At 50.1% G+C, this 23,742-nt stretch overlaps 6 protein-coding genes across 6 annotated transcripts; 3 read left to right on the top strand and 3 right to left on the bottom strand.

Moving 5' to 3' along the window:
* Positions 1 to 141: 141 nt before the first annotated feature.
* A1O9_05363 (uncharacterized protein) lies at positions 142 to 1,935 on the top strand (the record flags this gene model as incomplete). The annotated part of the gene is made up of 1 exon (XM_013404582.1): positions 142 to 1,935. One exon carries the CDS (start codon positions 142 to 144, stop codon positions 1,933 to 1,935), a length of 1,794 nt encoding a protein of 597 aa, XP_013260036.1.
* A 1,404-nt stretch (positions 1,936 to 3,339) lies between these two features.
* Positions 3,340 to 5,387, bottom strand: A1O9_05362 (uncharacterized protein; the record flags this gene model as incomplete). The annotated part of the gene is made up of 3 exons (XM_013404581.1): positions 3,340 to 3,391; positions 3,446 to 4,723; positions 4,774 to 5,387. The coding sequence occupies 3 exons, from the start codon at positions 5,385 to 5,387 to the stop codon at positions 3,340 to 3,342; spliced, it is 1,944 nt and encodes a 647-aa protein (XP_013260035.1).
* Positions 5,388 to 9,017: 3,630 nt separating this feature from the next.
* A1O9_05361 (uncharacterized protein) lies at positions 9,018 to 9,497 on the top strand (the record flags this gene model as incomplete). The annotated part of the gene is made up of 1 exon (XM_013404580.1): positions 9,018 to 9,497. One exon carries the CDS (start codon positions 9,018 to 9,020, stop codon positions 9,495 to 9,497), a length of 480 nt encoding a protein of 159 aa, XP_013260034.1.
* A 514-nt stretch (positions 9,498 to 10,011) lies between these two features.
* A1O9_05360 (60S ribosomal protein L3) lies at positions 10,012 to 11,180 on the bottom strand (the record flags this gene model as incomplete). Its single annotated transcript, XM_013404579.1, has 3 exons — positions 10,012 to 10,267; positions 10,341 to 11,014; positions 11,070 to 11,180. 3 exons carry the CDS (start codon positions 11,178 to 11,180, stop codon positions 10,012 to 10,014), a joined length of 1,041 nt encoding a protein of 346 aa, XP_013260033.1.
* Positions 11,181 to 12,000: 820 nt separating this feature from the next.
* A1O9_05359 (glucose repression mediator protein) lies at positions 12,001 to 14,731 on the bottom strand (the record flags this gene model as incomplete). The annotated part of the gene is made up of 8 exons (XM_013404578.1): positions 12,001 to 13,263; positions 13,313 to 13,557; positions 13,612 to 13,768; positions 13,817 to 13,909; positions 13,960 to 14,139; positions 14,193 to 14,275; positions 14,323 to 14,526; positions 14,578 to 14,731. 8 exons carry the CDS (start codon positions 14,729 to 14,731, stop codon positions 12,001 to 12,003), a joined length of 2,379 nt encoding a protein of 792 aa, XP_013260032.1.
* Positions 14,732 to 20,696: 5,965 nt separating this feature from the next.
* On the top strand, positions 20,697 to 21,653 carry A1O9_05358 (uncharacterized protein; the record flags this gene model as incomplete). Its single annotated transcript, XM_013404577.1, has 2 exons — positions 20,697 to 21,176; positions 21,228 to 21,653. The coding sequence occupies 2 exons, from the start codon at positions 20,697 to 20,699 to the stop codon at positions 21,651 to 21,653; spliced, it is 906 nt and encodes a 301-aa protein (XP_013260031.1).
* Positions 21,654 to 23,742: the final 2,089 nt, after the last annotated feature.

Raw genomic sequence — 23,742 nt, 5'->3', positions numbered from 1 at the left:
CCAAGCAGAATCATGTATGTTCTATGCGTGTGCCGGTGCCGCTTACTATATCGTGTTGCGCTTCCACTCACTGATACAGCCAGTTCGTCACACCCTCTTCACTTTTGACCTGCACCGATTCGAACGTTCACTGTTCTCCTCATGGACTTCCTGCCGCGAGTGACAGTCGAGCCGGCCCATGGACAATTGCACATCCCCTACCTATGCCCACCAATAGTCGACTCCAAGCCCACCGAAGTCACGAAACCAGGAGACGGAAAGCACAAAGAAAATGGCTGCGTAACGAGGCTGCCCACGCAAGACGAAGCGGCAGCTCTACAACATAGCCTATACTTTGGGCTTCTGGAAGCAGCCACAAAGCCTGACATCGATCTTGAACGAGAAGACTTCCTGACCAGTTCAAGCTCAGGACAGCTAGTTGTGTCGGCTAGCCGGCTTCCTTCTGTCTTGAAACGGTGGAGAAACATCCGAGCAAAGCGGCAGTCTGATCGACAGTTGCCTTCAGGTGCAGAGATGGAGGCACAACTTTCAGCTACAGTAGTGACCCTGAAGAGCGCCATGGCTAGGTTGCCACACGAGTGTTTGCATGCCTTCCAAGACGGCTTACCTGCGCCACTACCACTTGTCATTCTCTCGATCCAAGCACTGATCGAGACAATATGGGACACTCGGATCTTGCAAGACCAGTGGCCTTTTCAACAAGTAGTAGAAAATCCGAGCTTCTACTGGATCGAGAGCCCCTTTATTGATCGACTGCTTAGCGATGCAGGCTGGCTTCCTGACGAGATTTGTCACATGCCCAAAGACATTCGTTTCCGTTACTACTTGAGTCTGTTTTCGCGAAACCAAGTTTTACATCCTAGCTCGCGCAAATTGTCGACCCTTTCTGACAAGAACAAAGCCGGGAAAGACCACTATTCTGCCATCCATGTAGGGCTACATTGTCAATGCAAATTACTCTCGTCCAAGCTACCCGCAACACAAGACCTCAAGGACTCCTTCTTCCTAGTCTCGCTAACTGGCCTGACTGGAAGTGAGACACTGCAGGTGCACCAGGCCTCTGTCTTGTTGAGAGAGGACAACATCCCCTTCGTTGCCTTCTCTCATGTCCGTGCCGATGGGCTCGGCTCAAGCGAATCGAACAGTCTTCCTACGTGTCAAATTTCGCTCCTGCAACAGATGAGCAATCAACTCTTCCCGACGGCTCCGCAGCCAGTACCGTTCTATGTCGACACCCTCTGTGTTCCTCTTGGTGGAAGTGCAAAGCGTTCTGCTCTCAGGAATCTTCAATATGTCTTCAAATTCGCTCGGAAAGTCTTGGTGTTAGACTCGGGTCTCCGCCATACGCCTGTGGGTTTGCCCCAGGAGAACCTCACTAGAATTCGGTATTCACTCTGGGCCAAACGTCTATGGACTGTTCAGGAATGTGCCGTGTCACGAGACGTTAGCTTCCGCTTTCTAGATCGAAACTTGTCACTCACGGATTTATTGGCTTCATACGATCAGGACGGTGAGTTCCCTCTCCTTCGCATGCAGGCTCTCAAGGACAGGAACTTGGTAGGTTTCGGGGAAGGAGATTATGAGGACTTGGCCACCTCTCTAGAGTTACTGAGCGATGATATACATCTGGCTGAGTCCTTGCGGCATGCCATCCGTGAAGAGGACCAGCACAATATTTACAGCCTGAGCCAAGCTTGCGACAAGAGTCGATTACGGAGCATTCTTCGACTGGGTCTTTTGGCAATGCCGTCGATGAGGTATTTTTCTGAAGCGGCCGAGTCGGCAGATTTCGAAACGGTTGCGAAAGGGCTTTTGCGATCGTACGCAAGCCATCGTTCAAACGGCTTGAAAAGGGTCCCAACAGCATCTAGGAACCCTGAAGAGCTTTACCGTCGTCTCAGGACGATCCAGGCGCTACATTTAGTGTCCATTTGAGCTCTCGCGTAGCAACCGATGCGGGAGACCTCTTTTGAGATTTTGGAAATCAATTTTTCAGAAATGTCTTCCCTACATTGAGCATGGCGAATCATTGGCCTCTAAGTAGCCTATTGATGCTGTTTCGAAGCCTTGACATCGGACAAGCCTCTAAGATTTCTGATTGTCTCAGTGGTCAGCTATGTCAGTGTTCATTTCTTCCTAATCAACAGTCAGCGAAGGTTGAAGATTGGCTTGCTTCGTTTACAAACTCTGACAGCCGTGCCTGCCGGTCGCATGTAATCATTTGAAGAGGGGCGCCATCACGGTTGTATTCGATGCAGGGCACACGGCTGTACCAAACACGTGGCATAGGGTAAGTGCATGAACCTTTGCGCATTTCGAGTTGCAGCCTAAAGCTAGAATTCCTTATATAGAATTTCTTCAATTACAGTGCCTACTAAGTGTTGCGATCTGTTGACCTACCTCGTTCAATTTCCCCATTTCGGGTACTTTCGCAAGATGACAAGCAACCCGACGTGTAAATTTCTCAGTTTCTCAGTCGAATCTCTTTCAAGGACACCGCACGCTTCCACTTCGCATTCAAACTCGTCGAAGTCGATACGAAAACTCTTGGGCAAATTCGATGAAAACATCATCCAACCTTTATTAATAGCGCCTGATCTGAAACGACGAAATAATCACGTGCAAGGACTATTTTAGTTGACCGAGGCGGCAGGAGATACGAAGGCACGTATGACCATATTCTGGTTGGTCCTTGGTTGTATGGAAGTACCAGTCAGTGGTCTTATGTGCAAGGAAGGGGCAGCAGCTGCTCAGCCAAAGGCTCAGTTGAAGCTCAGGTTAAAGCGGCCTTCGCTCACCCTCTATGATCAAACCGTAAATAGTAACTAGGTTTTTCGTTCTCGAGTAATAGAGGTAGCCTATAGAGTACTCGGACTATATATACTGTTAGGGAAGGGATCCTGAGGAGCGTGGTGGAATTTACAATTTTTTTCCATTTGAATGCTCTGTAGACCAATGTCTCCTATTACGCTGTGCTCGAGACTCATGTCTTCTTGGAGAGGTCTATTGAGATGTCTCAACTCCTGAACCAAGCACGCTCTGGTGCCCGGCGTTCTTCACTTAGTTCCTTTGCCTCGACCATTTTTGACAAATGTTCAATCGACTGATTTGTACCGGGAAGGATCATCATTCCCTTCTTGTTCGTAATTTTAGACAAAAGTGATGCTGCCCATAATCCAATGGGATACTCCGTAATCCGTCCGATTCCTGCCTGTAAAGCATAGCCTGAACGCCACTGTGCTTGTTTGACATGCCGCTAATTCGAGAAATTTTCAAACAAATCTGTACAGACCAGATACTCCTGGTTGGCAAGTTCGGTCGTGAAATTATAAATTAGAACTAACAACCGTCAACAAGGGAATTCTTCGGCCATGGATAGCCAGTGTCCGGCCTGTGTATTTGATTAGCTTGCGAAAGTTAAGCGTCGTTTACTCAGAAAACTCACCAATTGGTAATGTTCGGATTGTGGTATATGTCGTAGTGGTCTTTGATATATCCAGTGGTCTCGAAGCCTTCAGGGTCACACGTCAACTCCATATCGCCATCTTGATAGATACGAATGTAGTCGATCCGCATTGTGGCAGGCATAAGCGGTGCAAGGCCAGTCATGTTGAGAGGCGAGAATCCAGGAGACATGCCGAAATTGACAATCACAGACATAGGTTCCTCGGCTACAGTACGCTGAGCGACGTTGCCGTTTGGCGCTAGAGCCTGCGCCTGCATTCGCCAGACGGGGGTTTTGTCACCGACATACCAAATAATATCACCATCGGCTCCAGGAGTATATTCAAAGGCATAGACCTGATATGCATTTCCGTCGTACCAGTCGTTGTTCAGATTGGAAAGGCCGGAAACAGCTTGCTGGAACGGCCCACCTTTGTAGGTGTTCATTTGTGTGATGGAGAAATCAAACACTTCAACAAAGTCGTAGTTTGGCTGGTACCAGATGTCGAAAGGTGCCACCTGGAAACTCTGTGAGACGTGGCCGATAACGTAACCGGTATCATCGAATGCGGCGTTACTTGCTTCCAAGGCATCGATTTCAGGAGCAGATCGCGATTTCCCAGGAGTGGGATGATCTTCACCTGAGCAAGTGCAGGCTGGAAGTCTCATTCCCGGAAGGTAGTTAATGCCATCGGGGGAACTTTGGTTGGCCGTGATTCCGGCGTCACAGACGTGGTCGTAAGAATATGGCCACAGACCGTCTGTAGTGGCTGCATAGCCCGCTCTGCCCAGATTGCCCATTGACCAAAACCCAGGCCAGAACCCAACGGTGTCGCCTCTTCCAGGGAGAGAAATCGAGGCTTCAAGTCTACCTCCTTTGAAACACATCTGATTCCATGATTGGACCATACCAGATCGATAATTTAAACCATGGTTCTGGAAAGCATCAAAACGCAACTCCAAGACACCATCGTTCGTTGTCGCAGCGTCGGGGTCGTACCATTCCAGATCTCTTGTCACGCCATACCAGATATCCACCGCAGTCCAGTATGGATCATCGCCATCATAGAAGGTACGGCCTGGTTCGGAGAATTCATCGGAAAACACCAGATTCCATGTATTGCCATGGAAGTCCTTTTTGGTTTTGGCGGATTCGGGTGTGTGAGGGTCGATGAGAGTTGATCTCATATTCTTCAAGAGAGGTACTTTCCCGGTATTGATACAGTCATTGTTGACTGCACAAGGATCTGTGGTTGCTGTATATTTTTGGACGAAACTTCTGTGTAGCTTGTTAGCAAACAAAATGCGAGATGGGGGAGGCTTCCATACATGACAGGGTACCCAACGAATAAGGTGAGGATCCCTAATACAATTAAACCTAAGCCACCGATATTGACAAAACCTCGCTTGGTAAAAATATCACAGTCGCGTTGTTCTCCCGCCGGGTCTGGATTATGTAAATAGTCGTCCTTTTCGACGTCTTCAGGGAATAATAGGAGACCAGCTGAGGGGAGAATGTTATACTTTTCGGAAACAGTTTGTGTGTTGACATCGTTCTCGTCGCTTCCAGCTCGTGAGCCTGGTCTCGATTGACTTGAATCTCGGAAAGGATTCTCGAAACCTCTGCTATCTCTACTTCTGTCTGATTCCCAACTAGAGCGCCGTGAGGAGTAGCTTGAGCGTGCGGGAGATCTTAAAGGAGAGCCGTCGTCTCGAAACCGGTTTGTCCTTGACGGTGGTAACAGCCTTTCTGCTGAGTCTTGCATTTGCTCTGAACTATAGACATTTTGTAACCGCGAGCCTGTGCCTGGCCTCGAGGAGGTAGGAACAAGCGTCCTGGACGAACTATTAGCATCATTGGTGACAATGTCCTCCTGGCCCGAGTTCAACCGTATGTGGGGAGGGACTCGAGGTGGTGGTGGAGAATTGCTGTGGGACGACATTATATTGTGGCGACCGACTCGTCGTCAAAGAGATCGATCGCCGCAGGATTGATCGAGTGAAGGTTGATAATCTTGGTTTGTAGACGTAAATCTTTTACAAAATAATGTAGTCGGTGTAGTGGTGGGAACTGAGTCAGGCTGGAAAAGTATCTTGACAGACAAGTGGGCTCAGGCTGATAGATTGATCGGGACTTTGGTCGTGGTTCGACCGACGCGGAGTCAGCGTAAGATGTGTATATTAGGCGGAGGAACGCAGGGCAGAAGTATAGGTGGCCTTGAGGCGTAAGACGGGTACGACAGGCAACAAATAGAGGGTGAGGTTGCAGTTGTTTGGAGAATCGCGGTGATTGTTGAGACCGAGCGAGATTCTCCTTTCTGGCCTGCAGGAAAGAAGAAAGAGCTCCGCGGTGGAGGAAGGGTTGTCGATAGGGGATGGAAGAGGCTGAGTGAGGAATGAATACGGGATAGTGACAAGTGGTGTTCAAACGAATGGAAGGTCTCTCAAATCAAGAGATGGTGAAGCTGTACATAGCAGTAGGAAAGTTGGTTTGGAGGCTGAGTTGAGTCAAGATACGGATAGTGGTGGTAGGGTGTAGGTGCAGGTGCAAATGGTCGTGAGAGCAGTCGCTAAGGTAGGGTGGTCCCCGAAGCGCACGATTAGGGGTGCCTTGGCTTTGCCTAAAACGACATGGCCAGAGAATAGTGGGGCTCTGTTTGCGGTTCCTGGGCACAAAGGGCCTGGAAGCTACGAAGTACCACTAGGAAGCCTCCTCGTAAGCCGCCTAAGGCTTAACTTAGGGGCCCTGCCTTTCCAGCGCCGCTCTTGAGTGCTCGTGCCTGGCCTATGGTAGTGCTGGTGGAGAAGCAATTCAAGATTAACCTCTTGGATTTTCTTAGGAGTACGAGTACACACTGATCCCAACTTCCCAGCTGTTTGGAGTGGTTATAGACAATATTGATAATGACAAGAGACAAAGACCAGCGCCAGAGATCGTCATAACAGTAAGTGAGGACTCCCCATCGGCGTAATCTGCAGGTGACAACTGCAGGCTCGCTTCCTCTCTCGTGTCTGGAAGTCAACAATGCCCAGGTAGCAATAAATAGATACACAGTCATTCACAGGACTCCGAAGAGATGGAGACCAGTACGAGCTTTGCGTGCGTGGACAATTGTGGTTCAATGTGCATCCTCTCCAAACATAGTACTTCCGACGCAGGATCTGACATCCTTGAGCCAGATCAGTCTCCAGATGACAGAATCCCGGCAGGTGATGAAATCCGAAGTACGAGTACAGAGTACTGTGGTATTATGATTGTTGCACACTCTTTCAAGGAGATCTACATGTTTAACCCATGGGCAATTCAGTGCGCTCTTTGTAACAGCTGACGATTCAACCAGGACCTTGGACCCAGACCCAGGACTCCAGGAGACAAACAACCAACTCCAGAATAATCGTGCACTGGCCGCGCATGGAGCGTGGCACAGTCGTGGGCGCGTCAGCCAGACAGATTACCAAGACCAGGAGGTGGCGTAAAGCTAGGGCCCCACGGGCTGACCGCCAATCCACTTTGTCCTTCAGGGGCTAGAACCTTGAAATCCCCTAGAAGGAATCACCATCGCTGTCCATTTACCGGGGGCCCTCCAACCTGCTTGCGGTGATGGCGAAAGGGATAGGGTTAGGCCTTGGCAGAGAACGAGGATTGATCCCGGTCGAAATGTGAGGCCATCATGCCCTATGAAGCCCTAGCGACGAAGATGCAAACTGATAAGAACCACCTTTCGTATGTATCTCCACGTACTCCGGACGTAGGGTACAGAATGTTCCGTACCTTTCCTTTGGTGCTCTGTACTCGGTACTCTTCACTAGCCTACCACCAAATAACCTCCAAGACTCGATGTCTTGCAAGTTGCAACACAATCTTTGCATAAGGCTCCTCCGAGGGCGGTGGGACTAACGGGGACTAGTAACAGCCTAACAGGATGCCTCGCAACCAAAGTCCTTGGAGCCGCAAGTTGCCCCTTGCGCGTAGCTGTTTGGGGAAGAGACAAGACCATGCGGCTGTTGTTTCGATTTCGGCAATCATTCCTTCTGCATCCTCGCCTAATTCGTCCAATTTCTCCCCCAATCTACCCGTAGGATAAGATGGCATTGTGCTGATGCCGAGTCTTTTGCGAAGATGGTTTACTGCCACCTAGATACATACTCCGTAGTAGTGTCCGGAATGCCCAAATGGGTTCTTGATTCGGACTTATGCTGAGTCGCAATCATACGGAGTGCCGAATCATCCTTACGGATTATCCCAAAGGAGTATGTACTCGTGTACATATCATAAGCCACCACAGCGTCCCCAGTGATACGATATTGCAATCATTTCCGGGCTACCCCCTGCTGTCAGATCCATGTCTGATACGTGCCCACCTTGACACCAGACAATCTCTCAGACTGACGACCACCTTGGTGCCATGTGACACTGATGATCAAAGCCTTGCTGGTGTCCACGCGGAAATTTTGCTTGCTCGTCCATCTGTCTCTCTTGTTGCGTATGCCTCCTATAACGACTACAAACAAATGCCGACCACACCCTGTGTCTGCTCCGTACACTTCAAGTTGTTCAGTTAAGTGTGCCCAATTGCACATGTCCAGACGCGCCGGCTGGCTCCTCAATCCACTCTAAAGCACGTAGAAGTGTCAGTAAATTGTTCCTGCTTATGATGCAGGCCTTCACCACCACGACCTGTATGTAGCCGAAGTATCTTTTCTGGATTGTCAATTGTTGGAAAGTATATTATTATCTACGGTCTATGGCTTGCCCGCAAAACTCCTGCACTGCATGATACGCAATTCAACCAGGGAAGTCCTTGGATGCGAACAAACGCAAGGAGCAGACGGAGTAACGTCACGATTCTGGTACATATTAGTGCTAGCCATCCGTAAAGCTTGGTGGTTATTCCGGAGTATATGAAGGTGTTCCAAGTAGAACGCTAGAAGCCTCGAAGCGTCTTTCAGTGCCAACCACGTCCCTCCCCTAGCACTCTGGGCGTCGGAGGCAACATATCAAATTCCCAATAGTCACTCTTTTGAGCCAATTGTTTAGCAAAGTAAATGATATATACAGGTTGCCCGCCAGGAGCCAAGCTGGTAGGGCTTAGTTCCAGTCACCCAGGGCATGCCTATTGACCTGCCGGTGACATCATCTTCAATTCCTCTCCTTCACTGGCAGCCGGCAACTGGCAACTGCCACATTTGTGGCCCAGTCAAGAAACATAAACCCTCACCACACAGCCTCCTTCTCTTCATAGCAGTACGTTTGACGAATGCTCAGATCCGGTCCGAAATTAATATCAACCCAGCTTCTTCAACCATCTGTTTCTAGACTGATCAGGTCCAGTCGCAGACTGCCCTCTCTCCTTCACTGTCGCAGTTTCGGCCGTCCCACGATTCAAGGGCGAACAATCCGCACCACTATAACAGGCCGGCCACTCCAGGGCAACCTGTCAAGCGACAGAGCAAGAATCCCTCACACCAGGAACCTGGCAAAAGGCTCGAAAAGTCTCAACTGCACAACCTGCTACGCAGTTCATACACCCCTCTCTCTGGCACTGTACCACACCACCGGACAGCTCTCCACCATGTCCGACGACGCATCATACACGGCATTCCTGAACAAAGCGAACGAAGACCCGAAATCTGGCGCCTCGCAATCGACATCTCAGACAAAGAGCAAATTCGACCCGACGACCACCAGCAACTCCTCGCTCCCATCTTCCCTGCAATCCATCCCGGACACGCTGACATACACCTCGGATACAGACTCGGAATTTCAAGCTGTGGTCCTGAACTACTCAGGCGATGCGCTGCCCAGTAGCGCAGAGTTCAAGAAAGCCTTGGGTGCGAAGGCGGACCAGGGTGAGGTCGAGGAGTTGACCGTGCAGGACTTCGATCCCAGGGGCCAGTATACTGAGATCATCGATCGCGTTAAGGACGCTGGTGACGGGAAGGCAGTCAAGGTCTTCAGAGTTGAAGTTGGCGCGACGAGAGTGGAATATTATATCGTCACGCTTGGGGATAGGAAGCTGGTGGGTGTGTATACCAAGGCCGTGGAGAGTTAAAGTTATGGAAAATACACCTGGGCTATGACACGACAGGCTAGGAGATATACTACACCAGTTGGAACTCTCGCATAGGGCCACCCTTGGTGGAGAGTATTTATGCTACGTCTGAGGGCGTCGATACTTTCGTGTCGTTGCCAGCTTCACAAAGAGTAAGAACCAAAGATCAGATAAAACTGGAAAGTATGTTCAACAGTTTGACTTTCGTGTGAATTCGTTTCCCTATGGCTACCATTGCTATGCTAGAAGTAGTAGCAGTCCCGCTCACAAGGCGTTAAAGTCCCTTTTGAAAGCGACACAGTCGAAACACCAGTGGTATCTCTCTCTGCCCCTCGCTTTTTGTTGTGTTGTCAATGCTAATTCACGATTCGGTGTGTCCACCCACTTTCTCACGTGGAAAAGGACAATCAATCATCATCCTAGCTATCTAATCATATCGACTTTGTGGTATCTCTACCCCACCACAAGCCGCGACTCGCAAGAAAAGCATGCAGTAATGCGAAACCAACCAACTCTATGAAGCAGGAGCGAGATCCTTCTTGAGCGTACCCAAGAACTGTCTCTTCTCCTGGGCAGTTTGGTAAGCACCGTGGCCGAATTTGGACGAGGTGTCGATCCACTTGAGGTCGACCTTTTCGAGGGCCTTGCGAGAGGTGTGGGTGTAGAGGGATTTGCGGAGGGTGATGACACGCTTCTTGACACCGGGGATGGAGCCCTTGAGGAGTACGAAGTCGTTCTTGACCTCACCATAGTGCACGAAGCCGCCCATACTGGAAATCGATTGTCAGCATATCTCTTTCTGTATGTGATGACAGGCGAAGAGAAGGATAAAAGGAAACTTACGGTGTGATTTGCTTGTTGACAACGTCGAACTCGGTGGCGGCGTTTTTCTCGTCGCTGCCCTTGCCGATGCGGTAGATCTTGTGGTTGACTGAGGTACGATGGTGGTAACCGTCTTGACCGGCACGGGCGACGGTCCATTGGACGTGGGAAGGATGCCAGGCACCGATACAGGCGACCTTTCGGAGACCCTTGTGTGTCTTTCTCGGCAGCTTCTTGGTTCCCCATCTGCTGGTGACGCCCTGGAAACCATGACCCTTGGTCACGGCAATGGCATCAATAACCTCGTCTTGCTCGAAGATGGTGTCGATCTCAACGGGCTTCTCGAACAGACCGTGGCCGAAAGCGACCTTGTCTGCGACGTTACCACCGTTAACCTGGATCTCCATCAGGTGTGCCTTCTTCTGCTTGAGAGGGGTCTGGCGAATCTGGGTGTGGGCGAGAACACGGACAACAGTGGCGTACTTCTTTATGCGCTCGAGTTCGCGGGTGACGGACGAGCCCTTGTTCTCGGAGTGCTTCTTGGCGTACTTGGTGAATGCCTTCTTCTTCGATCGGTACCAGTTCTTGTAGAATCTGCGCTTCACTTCGTCGCTGAGATGTTCGGCCCAGACAGTGGTAAGAGATCGAAGGCCACGGGGTGTCTCAATGTAACCGACAAGACCGACGACGATTAACTAGGATGGGGGATGAGTGTGCGGAAAACCTTTGTGAGCATGGAGTATCTCTTACTGGAGGAGTCTCGACGACAGTGACAGCTTCAACGACCTCCTTCTTGTGCATCTTCGCACCTGGTCTATCGAGGTCTCGGACGATGGTGGTCATACCGGCCTTGTAGCCCATGGTTGCGGTAAGATGGACAGGTTTCTTTGGGTCATCCTTAGGAAAGCTGTGGAATGTTTCAGCTTCGACTCTCAGAACGAGTCATGACTTCTAGATAACCAACCTCTTGACCTTTCCTCGGTGTCTTGCTGCTCTCTTTCGGGGAAGGAAAGCAAGCGAACCTGTGCAAAATCATTAGCACGGGCTATTTTTCAACGGGGAGAAATAATATGGTTTTACCGTGTCGCGGTGCTTCGAACTTTCGGTGAGACCTAATTGAAATATTAGCATGAAGCAAAGGATGATGCTTTTGAAGTGAACTTACATCTTCGTTGCTTGTTGAACAAAGCGTCAGATACAGTCGACGAGAGTAACAATAATTCAAGCTGTTTTCAAGTCGATGTGATGAAATTGCATGGAGCAAACTTTCCTGTGAGTGCGCCAAGATATCTTGGCATTTCGGAGAGGACAATTTGAATTTCCCCAAGATGCCTCGCCACGTGACTCCAGTGAATCCTTTGTCGGTCTCCATTCTAAATCACCGGGTATATTCAAAGTAGGAATTTCGTCGGAGCAGGGGCTCTCCCGACGTTTCAGACTATAGTGTTCCTTTTTTTAAAAGGCCTATTTGTTATACACTAGCGGAACTGCGCAGTCCAAATCAAGTGGTTCTTTTGCTCGTTAATCATGGATTTCTGAAATACACAAGAGTCATTTACAAAGGAAGCAGAGTGACATGATAGATCAAGAATGGCTTTCCCAATATCCACAGCTTCATCAAGTCGCTGCTGTATCGCGTCATCCTTGGCAAAATACATAACAAGCAACAAGACGCCCGTGACTATGCCGTGTTTTCTGGTTTTGGGGTCGCTGTTGGCTGTGGCCCCGGTCCCTGCGGACTGTTGATTGCAGCTGCAGCTGCACGTTTGTCATCTTCACTATTATTATCGTAGTCCTCGTCGACATCAACTTTGCGAGCGGCTTGCTCCAAATGCTCTTTGCGGTCTTCTTTCGGTCCATCCAATATGGATTGCATTGAAGGTATCTGTTGGGGCGGCAAACTGTATGGATGGTGGGCAGCTTCAGATGGATGATAATTCTCATTGGCTCGACGCTCGTTCTCCCGACGGATTTCAGAAGAGCTACGGCGGAAGTGATCTTTTGGAGTGGGAAGCCGACCTGGTGGGCTGTTACGGCGGCTTGGATCTTCTAATCGTGCTCGAGTTTCATCATTCGCAATCTTCTTGGACGGTCCAGGCTCTGCCTCCCATTCACGATTTCTTTTCATGGCCGAGAGAGGGCGGTCTTCTCGAGGGACGTCGACGGATGGAAGTGGAGGCGGAGGTGGAGCACCGTTGGCAATGCTGGGGAATGTTTGGCCAGACTGATACGGCTGTGGACGGAAAGTTGACCCTGGTGATGGCGGTCTTTCGTCACGCAAGGGTCTTAGCTCGCTCGGTGGGCTGAAAGGCCGCCCATACGGTGGGAGTGTATTGCCGGTACCGTTCGTGTGAGGAGGAGGAGCCCCATTCATGGTGGGTGATGGCCTTACTCCTGCATTAAAGGTAGGCCCCCGCTCCTGCATCGATATCTGAGGAAGCGTTGGAGGCCCGGGAGGGTACATTCCTGGAACTGCAGATTGCATCTTAGGCGAAGGGGATTGCATCTTTCGCACTGGAGTTTGGCGAGAAGATTCACCGTACAGGCGCGGGCCATCTTGTCGCGGAGACGGCGCCCGTAGTGGTGGAGCCCTCATACCATCTCGTCCATCGAAGCCATTGACTTGATGTGGTGGCTGTTGTATCCCTGCAATGCCTCGAGTCCAGTCTGATACTCTTGCAGGATCAACTGGTGGTGGTTGTGATTGCTGACTAGAAGCTGATGGAGCGCCCCATTGAGGGCCAGGAGGTACTCCGACGCCATTTTGATAAGCTTGTGGATGAACATCTTGCGGTACTGGGGCATTGTGCTGATTGGGCCCCGTAGCGGCTCCGCTCCTTAGCAACGCAAGGCGTGCTTTAATATGAGAATTCGTCGGATCAAGCTCAGCGGCTCTTGCATATGCATCAAGAGCATCAGAGGTTTGATTATTACAAGATTCATACTAATTGAGGTCAGCACAAGGTTAGGTCCAATTATGACAAGGAAATTACCAAAGTCCCAAGGTCGTACCAGACCTCTGAGATGTAGGGATTCAATCGGATTGCACGAGAATAAGCATCGAGCGCATCACGATACTGGTTGATTTGATAATAGAGGACACCGATGGAGCACCAGAATGTGGGATTGCGTCCATCACGGTACACTGCCTGTTGGTACGCTTCATAGGCCTTAGGGAACTTTTGTTGTGCCATATAGCACCTGCCGAGGAGATACCAACTCTGAGCATCTTGGTTGTCTGATATAGATGTTAGGAATAGAGGAAGGCCCAGCTTGTCACGGTATCACTCACCTGAGCTGACCGACTGCTCAAGATATTCAATGGCTTGGTCCTGGCTTGCATAGCTATTGCTCTGTTGGTGGTGCAGCCACCCTAGCTGTTGAAGAACTTTAGCATGCTTCGGATCTCTCTCCAAAACGCGGCGATATGCCGATTTTGCTGATTCGAACTGCGAAGAGGTCAGTAATGGAACTCGGCTGGGAGGTGTATGGCATACATCTTTCTGTTGTTCGTAAACATGACCAATCTGGAACCAGATGTCCTCTTCATTCAAAGGTCGAGGAGGATCATTGACAATATATTTAAAGCACTATGTAAGGTTAGCATGGCAGACAACCTCCCTCATTTGTGGAGACTGACCTCGAGACTTTGCTGGAACTTTTGTTGTTGCTTGTAGATTATGCCAAGTCTGAAATAGATTTCGTTGGCTTTCTCAAAGTCTGGTTGCATACGCATGACCTGAGAAAATGCCTCTTCGGCGTGCTCAAGTGATCCATATCGGTCATAGAGGATGCCAATGCCGTACCACAATTTGGGTTCCTGTCAAAGCTTAGTAAGACAGTATACTCCAGAAAATACACTGTGTTACACACCTTGGGATCTGGAAGATAGTATAATGCTTGTTGGTAAGCAGTGTATGCCTCCTGGAGATTATCCATCATCAAGTAGCAGTGGCCTATGAATGTGAGACAAGGTAAGCATCAACGAGGGCAGAAAGCATACCCAGGTTCCCCCAAGCTTCACCATTGGCAGGCTCCACTTTCAAGATATTCTTGAGATACTCCATGGCTTCTGGATACTTCTCTTTTGTCCGAAGGATACAAGAGATAGCGTTTAATGTTTGCGTTGACCATTGGTTGTGTCTGAGGGCCTGCTCGTATGCAAAGAGCGCACCTTCATGGTCACCAAGCAATTCATTGAGAGAGCCTGTGGGCATTGATTAGATCTGCAGTATGGACTAGAAGCTATAACACGCACCAATTCTTTGCCAGGTGGATTCGTTCAATTGCCCTAGAAGGCGCTGTCTTTGGGTATGCGCGTCGACAGGGGCGGCACCATTAATTTGGCCGAAGTGAGCTCCGTGCTGCAGTCCCAGCACACCAGGAGGCGATGGATGAGGAACCAACGCCATAGCTGGTAGGGGCGTAGAGTAGCCGGCTCGAAGTTGTGGCACTACGGATGGGTGGAAAGAGGGTGTAAATTCGAGTATGTGCTGACGACTTGGATCCTCCTCTTAGATGCTTTCTGCGCTCCTGGCCGACGAAGAGCTCGCTGGCGTATACGGACGCAAACAAGCACGCGGCCGTGTCGGGCGTGTTATTCTTGGTTCAAAGCCGCGCCGGTGGGCATTAAAGTGCTATCAGGCTGTGCAGCGACAACGACGACATAGAATGGAGAATAAATAGTTCAAGAATAAGGTGCAGGCAATTGGTTGTGCTCAAGTCAACAGCCTTCTGGGTGCACGAGGGGATGAAGAAAAGGATGGCAAGAAGCAGAAAAATGGTAGGCAACACTGAGCGGAAGATGACGGTGACAGGAGATGAGAGAGACCTCTGCGAGATTGGGCTTCACACGATGAAAAGCAGGAGGACGCTAAGGGTAGGGTTTGAGATCGCCATGCTTGGATCAAGTTCACAGTCGGGGGCTCTGACACCTGGTCGGTACTATCGACAGGCATTTTAGGCAGTGCGGGCTAGCGGTGGTAGCGGGTGGTCGTGGACGTTGGCTCTAAATGGGCTGGCTCGGTTGTGGAGTCTTGGTCTGGAAGGTTGCGTGAGGCGCAACTTGACTGGCAGGGCACTGCAGTGGGGCGGACGCTTGGGCCCTCCGTGGTCCGGCAAACCATGGTCCTGCGCCAGTGGTCGGCGTTGAAGCACGAAGTGCGAAGGCGCTTGGAGGATCTGGGAAGAAGGCTCGAGACTGGGAGGGGCCGCAGGGAGATCAGTCCCAGTCTCCAAGATGACACAGGCAGAAGACGGGCACTCTCGCAACTAGTTAGGGGGGCGTCGTCGCTTGACCCGGGGTCCTTGTCGACTAGGCTTATAGGCGGGGAGTGACACCTAGAAAACCACCCAAATAACTGGTAAGGGTGTGGCGACTTATAACTTTGTCGCCTACTGTCTGCCTTTCTGGGTGTACCTCAGGTATAGTCGTTCGTACTTCGTACCGAGTACCGAGCGCCTCCTCTTAGGCTCTTACACGTAAGTATCCCAGGTACTCAAGTTCTCCATACCAAGCCCAAAATCTCAACTTCAAACTCCGCCATTGTAGATCACATCGAGCTCCTCAGCAATTCATCATGATCATGATACTCACAGATTTAAGTGGTCCGGAAGAGTGACCCTCAAATCACACAACAGTGACTCGGCAGACAGTCATACAATCTGCAGGCGGTTCGAAGGCAAAATCGGGGTGTTCCCGACTTATTCAGCAGTGATGTGTAGGCGCAGAGCCGGATACTATTAGTATCCTTTGCAACCTGCAGGACCCCAAGGAGTTACTGCATGGTTGTTCAGGCAAAGCCTAACGGAAAAAGAATGGGCCTTGGCTTGACCGGAGGCTTACCTGCTAACGAAACCAAGCATGGCTAGGGTGCCCTGAGCGGCTCCACCTTCATGACGAGCAGCCTTCAGACGAACAGTGGGCCTCTCTGTTTTGGACGCTTGGGACACTTGGGACTCCTGGGAATGACCGGCGGATGGCGAAGCGAGGGGAGGACCCGCTTGCTGCCAGTTAGGTTGGGATGAAAACGAGGCCCCCTCGGCCCTCCATGGAGCTTCTTTCTCCACACCCAGCTTAGCCCCTCGCCCTCTCATCTTAGCTTACTTTCTCCTCCACGAGCTACCTGCCAATCTTCCCCCGTTTCGAGAAACCTGGTCGTGATGAGCAAGCCACCACCGCAACCACCTTCCGGCAAGACAATCTAATCGTGACCAACCGTCGCCAGCCGCCTCCTCATCAACCCTGATCATGTTGGTCACAAACTCCATCCCATCCCACGACCGCAATCAGCCCCCTGACATGCCGCCTGAAGGATTGAAGGCCTTGCCATCGGTCCATCGTTTATGGAGCACGATACATCGCGACTGCAAGTGCAGCTGGGGTGTGTCAGACTCCTCCAGCATTCCGGTACGTAGCTCGCGTAGGAATCGACCAAAGGGGAAGAAATCCAGGAACCGAGAGTCAGTTCCAGGCCTCCATCTGCCGTGGCTAATTCAGTGCGGCTGGGGAGCAAACCCACTTGACCCAGTCATTCAAGGCGTGGACTTGCCGCTAAGGTTACGGCTTCGTTAGACTTCGCATGTCGAGGAATGTGGCTTGGGGGTGCCACGGCACCCTGTAGGAATGGACGCTGAGCACCCAGAGCAAACGGGGTCTAGGTGCCGATATCAGCTTAAATCCCGACAGGTTCCACACTATCCCAGCCAACCTAAAACGATACGATGTGCATGTCACCCTCAAGTCATGGCATACAAAGGCTACCTGGGGCAGCTGTCATCGCGCTTTGGCATCAGCATCAGAATCCTGACAGGCCCATGGATGCAATCTGCCTGTCGCTCAAATATTCTGAGGGCATTACACTCCGTTCAGCGTCCTAGCACTCAGTTGCCGTCATATGTCTATCAAGTCGACGAAAGATGATTGATATATTTCGACCTTTCCATTGGGCACGATGTTCTTAGCTCGAGCCCAAACGTAAAGGGGTTTGACCTCTTCCGGCACAGGAAATGTCAAGTACAAGATCAATTTGATTGGTTACCCTTCTTGAGCACCAAGTTGATATGCAACACCAAGCAGCATGGTAGCTTGCAGGCCCGCACATTTCGGAAAACAGATGACACAGCATCCAACCCTGTTCAACCCACGCGGAGGGTCGCACAGACAAAATCCGTCAGCCTGATCTCTATGTCAAACAAGCGTCAGAAGACTGTCGACCGGGTATTGATTGGTTCTTTCCCTGGCTGGACGTCTCCCACCCGGAGTTTGCACCATAAAATATAGATGCAAAGTCATGCCCGAGATTGTTCCAAGAAGCATTTCGAGGAGGTCAAAATAATGACTCTCCCCTCCCAGACCAGGGACTCCCCTTTCCAGTCTCCAAATGCATTGCACAAGGTATGTGGCACTGTGCTCTCTTTCGAAAGATACGTCGTGACCTGACACCAGTCTGTCGTGTAACCAACATCGATTGTGCTTTGGAGACGAGATCCGGAATGCCGCATGTTATCAAGACCCGGGGTTTTCAGAGTTCTTGAGTTGCACAGTGACTTCCGTCGGCCAGCCGCGTTGCCCACAACCAAACATACCCTCAATCCAGGCCCGTGGTACAACAGGGAGATTTTGAAACGAGGCCCTCTTTTAGGGTTGGGTGAATTGGACACTTCAACCATCCGAACAAGTTCCTTGGTCTCTCCGTCCTTCACCTTGACAAACATCTGTTGTACCGACGCCACAACATCTGTTGAACACAAAGAGATGGATCAGATGCTACGATCCCAGGTCAAAGTCCGGTTGTGGTAAATTTGGGTCGTTGTACGATTCCATGGACATTGCTACTCTTTTCTGCAATGAGCCCGGGCCTGAGAGTGGCATGTTTATTCAGAGAAGGTGACGCATTTATAAGACAGCATGGGACCTAATAGTGAATGAAATTTTTGTACATGCTTAAATGTCCTTGCTCCTACACAAACTGCTACAGTGGTATGTCTAAACAACAAGCGTCGGAGGCGCACATTCAATAGGTTCTTTCTCTCGGGTGCAGAGCACCAAAGTAGCCAACAGCAGTTATGAAACAGTCCCGCTGTGAGGATTCCTAGGAAGCACCCCGAATTAGATAGCCGTAGAGGGGTGTTATTACGGCGACAATGTGGTCAAGCCCCTCGATGAACACTGTAATTGGGAGCCCAACGCTTGGAGGTTGAGATCCGCCAGAGGCATCATCCTAAGCGGTTGACTCATGCTTGTCAAGATCCCACTTGAAGGCTTCATGGATCACGGGACCTGAAATCAGTCAGGCTGAGGAGCAGGAACGATCAATTATGTCTCCAACTCTTGATCTCAAAGCTGCCACTCCATGATAGAAGACGGAGCATTACTCTTGGACAGCCACGTGTCAAGAGGAGATTTAAATGGATATATCGGCCGATTATCTTCGGCACACGACAGTCACATACTACAACAACTCGTCTTGGGCGAGCATACCAACTTGCTTCACCTGCCGGGCAGCCGGCAGGTGACTAAGGCCCATCGTGAACTATATCACCCATGTCGTCCCATAGTGTTGACAGCATTGGGTTTCATTAGCTGAGCCTCGGCGGTGCGTATTTTACGGAGAACGCAAGAAAGCATAACCAGCTTGGCGACAAGTTTTGGTCTGCCGCATGATCCCGGACGATGGAATAAAGGACATGCCGGGGTATTCCGGCGATGAGGGGAGCGATGATGTGAGTCTTCACAGGCATACTTACATGTTCATTCCTGGGATACTGACCCCTTATCATGAGCACCAGGTCCCTGAGAATAAGCTCATTAGAAATCATATGCGGTCTCTGTCGAGTTCTCCTGGCTCACGATTTGCGCTGGACAAGAACGGTGGCTGGGTGCATGTGAACATTGGTGAGATATCACAAACTTTCAATCCTGATGAAGACAATGATATCAAGTGTTCCAATCCGATCCGATCAGGCCGTGAAGTTTCCACATGTCGGAGAAATGACACACCTATGTTGGATTGGTTGCACCTTTTGAGGATAGCATAGAATTGCATGGATCAGGAATCCTCATAATCATATGCGGAACGTGTGACGTTGTTCAGAGTAGACCTAAAAGGCGTGCATGATCACTCGGAAACAGCGCATGTCAGGCTCCCATCAAAATGAAGATTTTCTTCGGGTACAGCCTGAACTCAAGGAACTGCGCAATGACTTATTGGCTGTTGACGCGTCGCAGAATTCCGTCAGTAGTGGGCTGCACAAGCCGTTTGTTTTTGGGCAAATGTTACCAGAAGGGCATTGCGACAAGACAAAGCGGAGGGCTAAGATCTGGCAAACAAATCCTCACCAATCAGCAGTTTGAGCGAACCGGTTCACCGCTAAGAAAAGCAGATTTTCTGAGTCGTAAGGCTATTCGGGCATGCAAAGATATTTTGCCAACGCCCCCGCCGAGCCTTATACACGTCCTGAGGGCTCAAAGCGGAGATCATCAGGGAGTGCGAACGGACGAGGAGGGACGAGGAGAAGGCTCACAGGTCACTGCCAAGACGCCCCAAAAATGCTGAGTCCGTATTTGATACAGCTCGTTCAGACACGGCTCTGACATACATCGTGGTTGCATATCCTCTTCCACCTCTTGTCATTTCATCCATTCCACTCAACTTGAGGTGCTCATGTCTCCACGATGAGCTCTCAACAGTTATCTTTCGGTAGAAGCAAAACAATCCGTTAAGTACGATCCTTCATTATCAAAACTGTGTTTAGTACCATTTCCTACCATACCCTGGATGTGCCCACAATCAAAGTAACAATTCTAGGTGATTGGAACCGGAGATAAATTCAACGTCGGACGTCATGATTATGTGAAAAATCCGCGTACCGTCTCGAAAACAGTGGTATTTCTGTCAAATGCCAAGTATCGTGAGTGTCAATATTGCAACCGCTGCAGCCCTCCGAGCAACTCGCCAAGATTGATCAATACTCACCCTTTGCAATCATACTTACAGCAACAGCATTCCTTTGGCCGTGGGCGACGTGGCCATTTAGTACCTGCGGCCATGAAGAGTTGGAGCAATCACCAGCATGCATTGTATGCCCTGTAGCGGCTTTTCGCAGCGTTCAAAGGAAATATGCCAAGGGTGCCCAGAAGAATAGCCCAGGCGGCCAAGCCTTGCCATGGCCATGGCAGGCAAGGACGAGCAAGAGGTGGTGTCTCCTTCTTGCAATCCATAAGGTATATCATGTCTTTGCTGCCCGTGTCATCTCTTGTGTATCCTACTAGAGCTCCTCAACCAGGTCTTCCATCTCCCAAGCAGACCTCGTTGCTTCCTCACCCGATTATGAGACATCCTTTGCGAGACGCCCGACGTCACCAGATCTGTAACCATGAGTTCGGGATCAGAACCCCCGCCTATGAGCCATTCCGCTGCCTACTATGACCGGAGAAGCAGTCCCAGATCTCCTCACCAATACTGTCAATATTCTCCGAATTCCTCACTATCCCGACCTTCGCCAACATACTTCATTCCCGGCAACAAAGCCCCTGTTGCTTCGCGACGGACAGACCCCAATCGAGCACAGAGTTCTGTTTCTAGTGGCGAATCCGGGTCAACGGTTGCTTCGGATTTCAAGTCCTTTCCGAACAAACAATCATTTCAATATGCTTCCCAGGCAGAGAGGGGCCTAGTGGGCGAGGAGGATGTCAGAGAGTCATACATCAGTTCACAAGCACATAGAGAGGCGCCCATCGGCAGTCATGCGCAATCTGAGATGATAGAAGACCAGTCGGCTGTTCTTCGTTACATACAACAACACCAAGCCGAGGACGAGGCTGACAAAGAGGCTGACCATGCGATATGGATATTGGTAAGTGGACTCCAGTCAATCCCTGGCTTCCGCAGGTGCTGACGGTGAAAGTTATGGATGTCCTTTCTAGATCCTTTGCACTGCTTATTCAGTGCCATCTTCTCAATATTCGCTGTTTTAGTTATCATCATATTACTTCCTCTACGGATATGCAGACGGGAATCTTCCTCGAGCACTGTCTTAATACGAATGGTCGGCCCGGTTTTCCGGAATCATCTTCAGATGATCTGTGCCAGATCGTTGACCAGTGCTCACACCTTCGAGTTCAGCCCTGCTTGTCTCATCTTCATACATGTTGTATCGCCCATAATCAGCATCGGCAACGCTGTTGCTGCATGGGTGTCGGCAGTCTTTTGGGTGTTCGCCATCATCATGGGTAACCCAGACGGCACGGAAAAGCGAGATGACGGCCGAGCAACAGTCTTAGGATTGCGAGATTGGTGGGAGAAATGTCTGCTATATGCCATAAGAAAGTAATGTGTACGGCTAGGGTTGACCTCATTTTTACGATGGTTATGATTTGGATGTCTTCAATTGAGCGGAAGACTTGTTTACTTTACCTCTCACGATACGCTTGGCTTGGGCTACTTGATTTTTCGCGGGGTCTTTCTCTTGCTTCTAAAAACAGACTTGCATTGCGGCGGCGTATATCTCCCTGACTGGAATGAGCAGGGTTGACTTTTCTGCATCACAAGGAAAACCATGAAAATGGACCTGGCTTTGATACCTTTACCTGGGCGATCACTACTCCACTTGGAGGCTATAAAGTTTGCTATTCTTTTAAGTTTCGCGAACATCAGACTTCATCATCTCTAGATGTAAATCAAGCAATGAAGCATATCGAGCCACAAGACCCTTTCATACTCCTTGGCTACGCGATGAGCCTTTTGAATATGATTGAATGGCGCAGTCGCTCCGCACATGGCCATTTACAGCGTTTCGAGGTTTGAGGGCAACAGTCTTACAACCCAAAAAGACAGACGCCTTCGTACATACATACTAGGTATGTTCCACCCGCTCTTTACCTTGTATAGTACATACTTCACAAGGGTAGCGCCAGTTTTGGCATCTTGAAGAAGCCATTCTTGGTGAGGGTCTACTCGTAAGCAGACAAGGAAATCCGTTTCACCCGCTATTGAAGAATCTTCACCTCCCAAACCTCGGGTGCCCTCTGGGCGACACCGCTAGAGGTACGTCCAAATACACCGAACTCCGAACTTTCCTCTTAACGAGGCTCGGTCTCTCTCAAGATATGCGTAAGCACAGAGTACCGACTTCACACAAGGATACCACACATGCCTCCATTACCGGTAGGTCTTGGAATGGACCTATCCAAGAGAGCCAGCAATTGAGTGCTGGGCGGACGGGTATGCATCCACGCGCCAGATTAGCACGCCTAGGCGTTGGCATGATCTGTACCTGGAAGCTGTTTTCACCTACTATTTCTGTGCCTTACCGGGCTCCCGAAGCAGATTCCGTCACATACACAGGCGCGATCTGCCCTGACTATTGTAGCACGGGTAAGTCCAATTTGTCCTTTTGAGGAGCCATTATTAGGCAACCGCACTCGAAGAACGAGAACGATATTGCCAGAAGGATGCGGGCACCATGACCTGGTACCGGGTATGACGGAATGCTGAAACACCTTGGCTGCGTCCCCTCAGGTCTGGGCTGTTTTCTTTCCGATGTGTTTTTCGTCTTTTCGTCTTGGTGGGCTTGGGAAAAGAGACCTGTGGATCCGTCGCTTTTTTAACTCTCTCTCTCTCTCCTGTCTTTTTCAGCCACAAGTGATGTACTCGTAGGGACGATGCGGTAGGGTATCCCCTACAAGATAGGCCTCTAAGCTATCAATTGCCTGATAGTTGACATGGTATTGTTGTCAGGTTTTCTTGTATGTTGACCTGGAATGACAACGTGTTGATCCTCCCAGAATTCTGGATTGACCGAGAGTGTCGAGCTTTCAAGAAAGAAAAAATTCATGTCGATGGCTCACTTGGCCCATGTGCTGGCGGTCACGTCAGAGCCGGTGAGTAAGGGTGCAGAAACGCTCGGGGGGGATGGGCATTACCAGAAACAATGATCACGTGTCTGGCTTATACGAGTAAGTGATGGCCTATTTGATCATACATATCATACAGGCCGCAATACAGATGTGGGGCCTTTTGGGAGAATAAATGGGACAGCTTACGCAGACCGGAATTGCGAGGCCGAGATATGGATATACATGTTATTGGCACTCTCTGGGGTTTCCCCTGTCTAGACCGCTCAGGGGAGGTCATGGAATGGCCTACCTAGGTAGGGAGCAATCGATTGATAATATGTGACGCGCCGTTTCTTGGTTCCGAATTTCATACTATTGCTCGATAGTCTGGCTGGTCGAATCGCATGAGTAGTGTGCTTTTGCGTACAACCATGAAAACATAATGCATTACAACCAATTTGCATGGTTTGTGGGATGAGCTGTTGTGGTTTTTCATGTACACTGTCACAGTTGATAAAGTCGTCGTGTAGTACTAGTCGTCAGATGATGGGAAAATGATTATTAGCTCGTTGTGGACGTTGGCCA

Source organism: Exophiala aquamarina, assembly GCF_000709125.1.
Source record: "Exophiala aquamarina CBS 119918 chromosome Unknown aczIA-supercont1.4, whole genome shotgun sequence".
Lineage (NCBI taxonomy): Eukaryota > Fungi > Ascomycota > Eurotiomycetes > Chaetothyriales > Herpotrichiellaceae > Exophiala > Exophiala aquamarina.
This window is presented reverse-complemented; position numbering and strand designations above follow the sequence as displayed.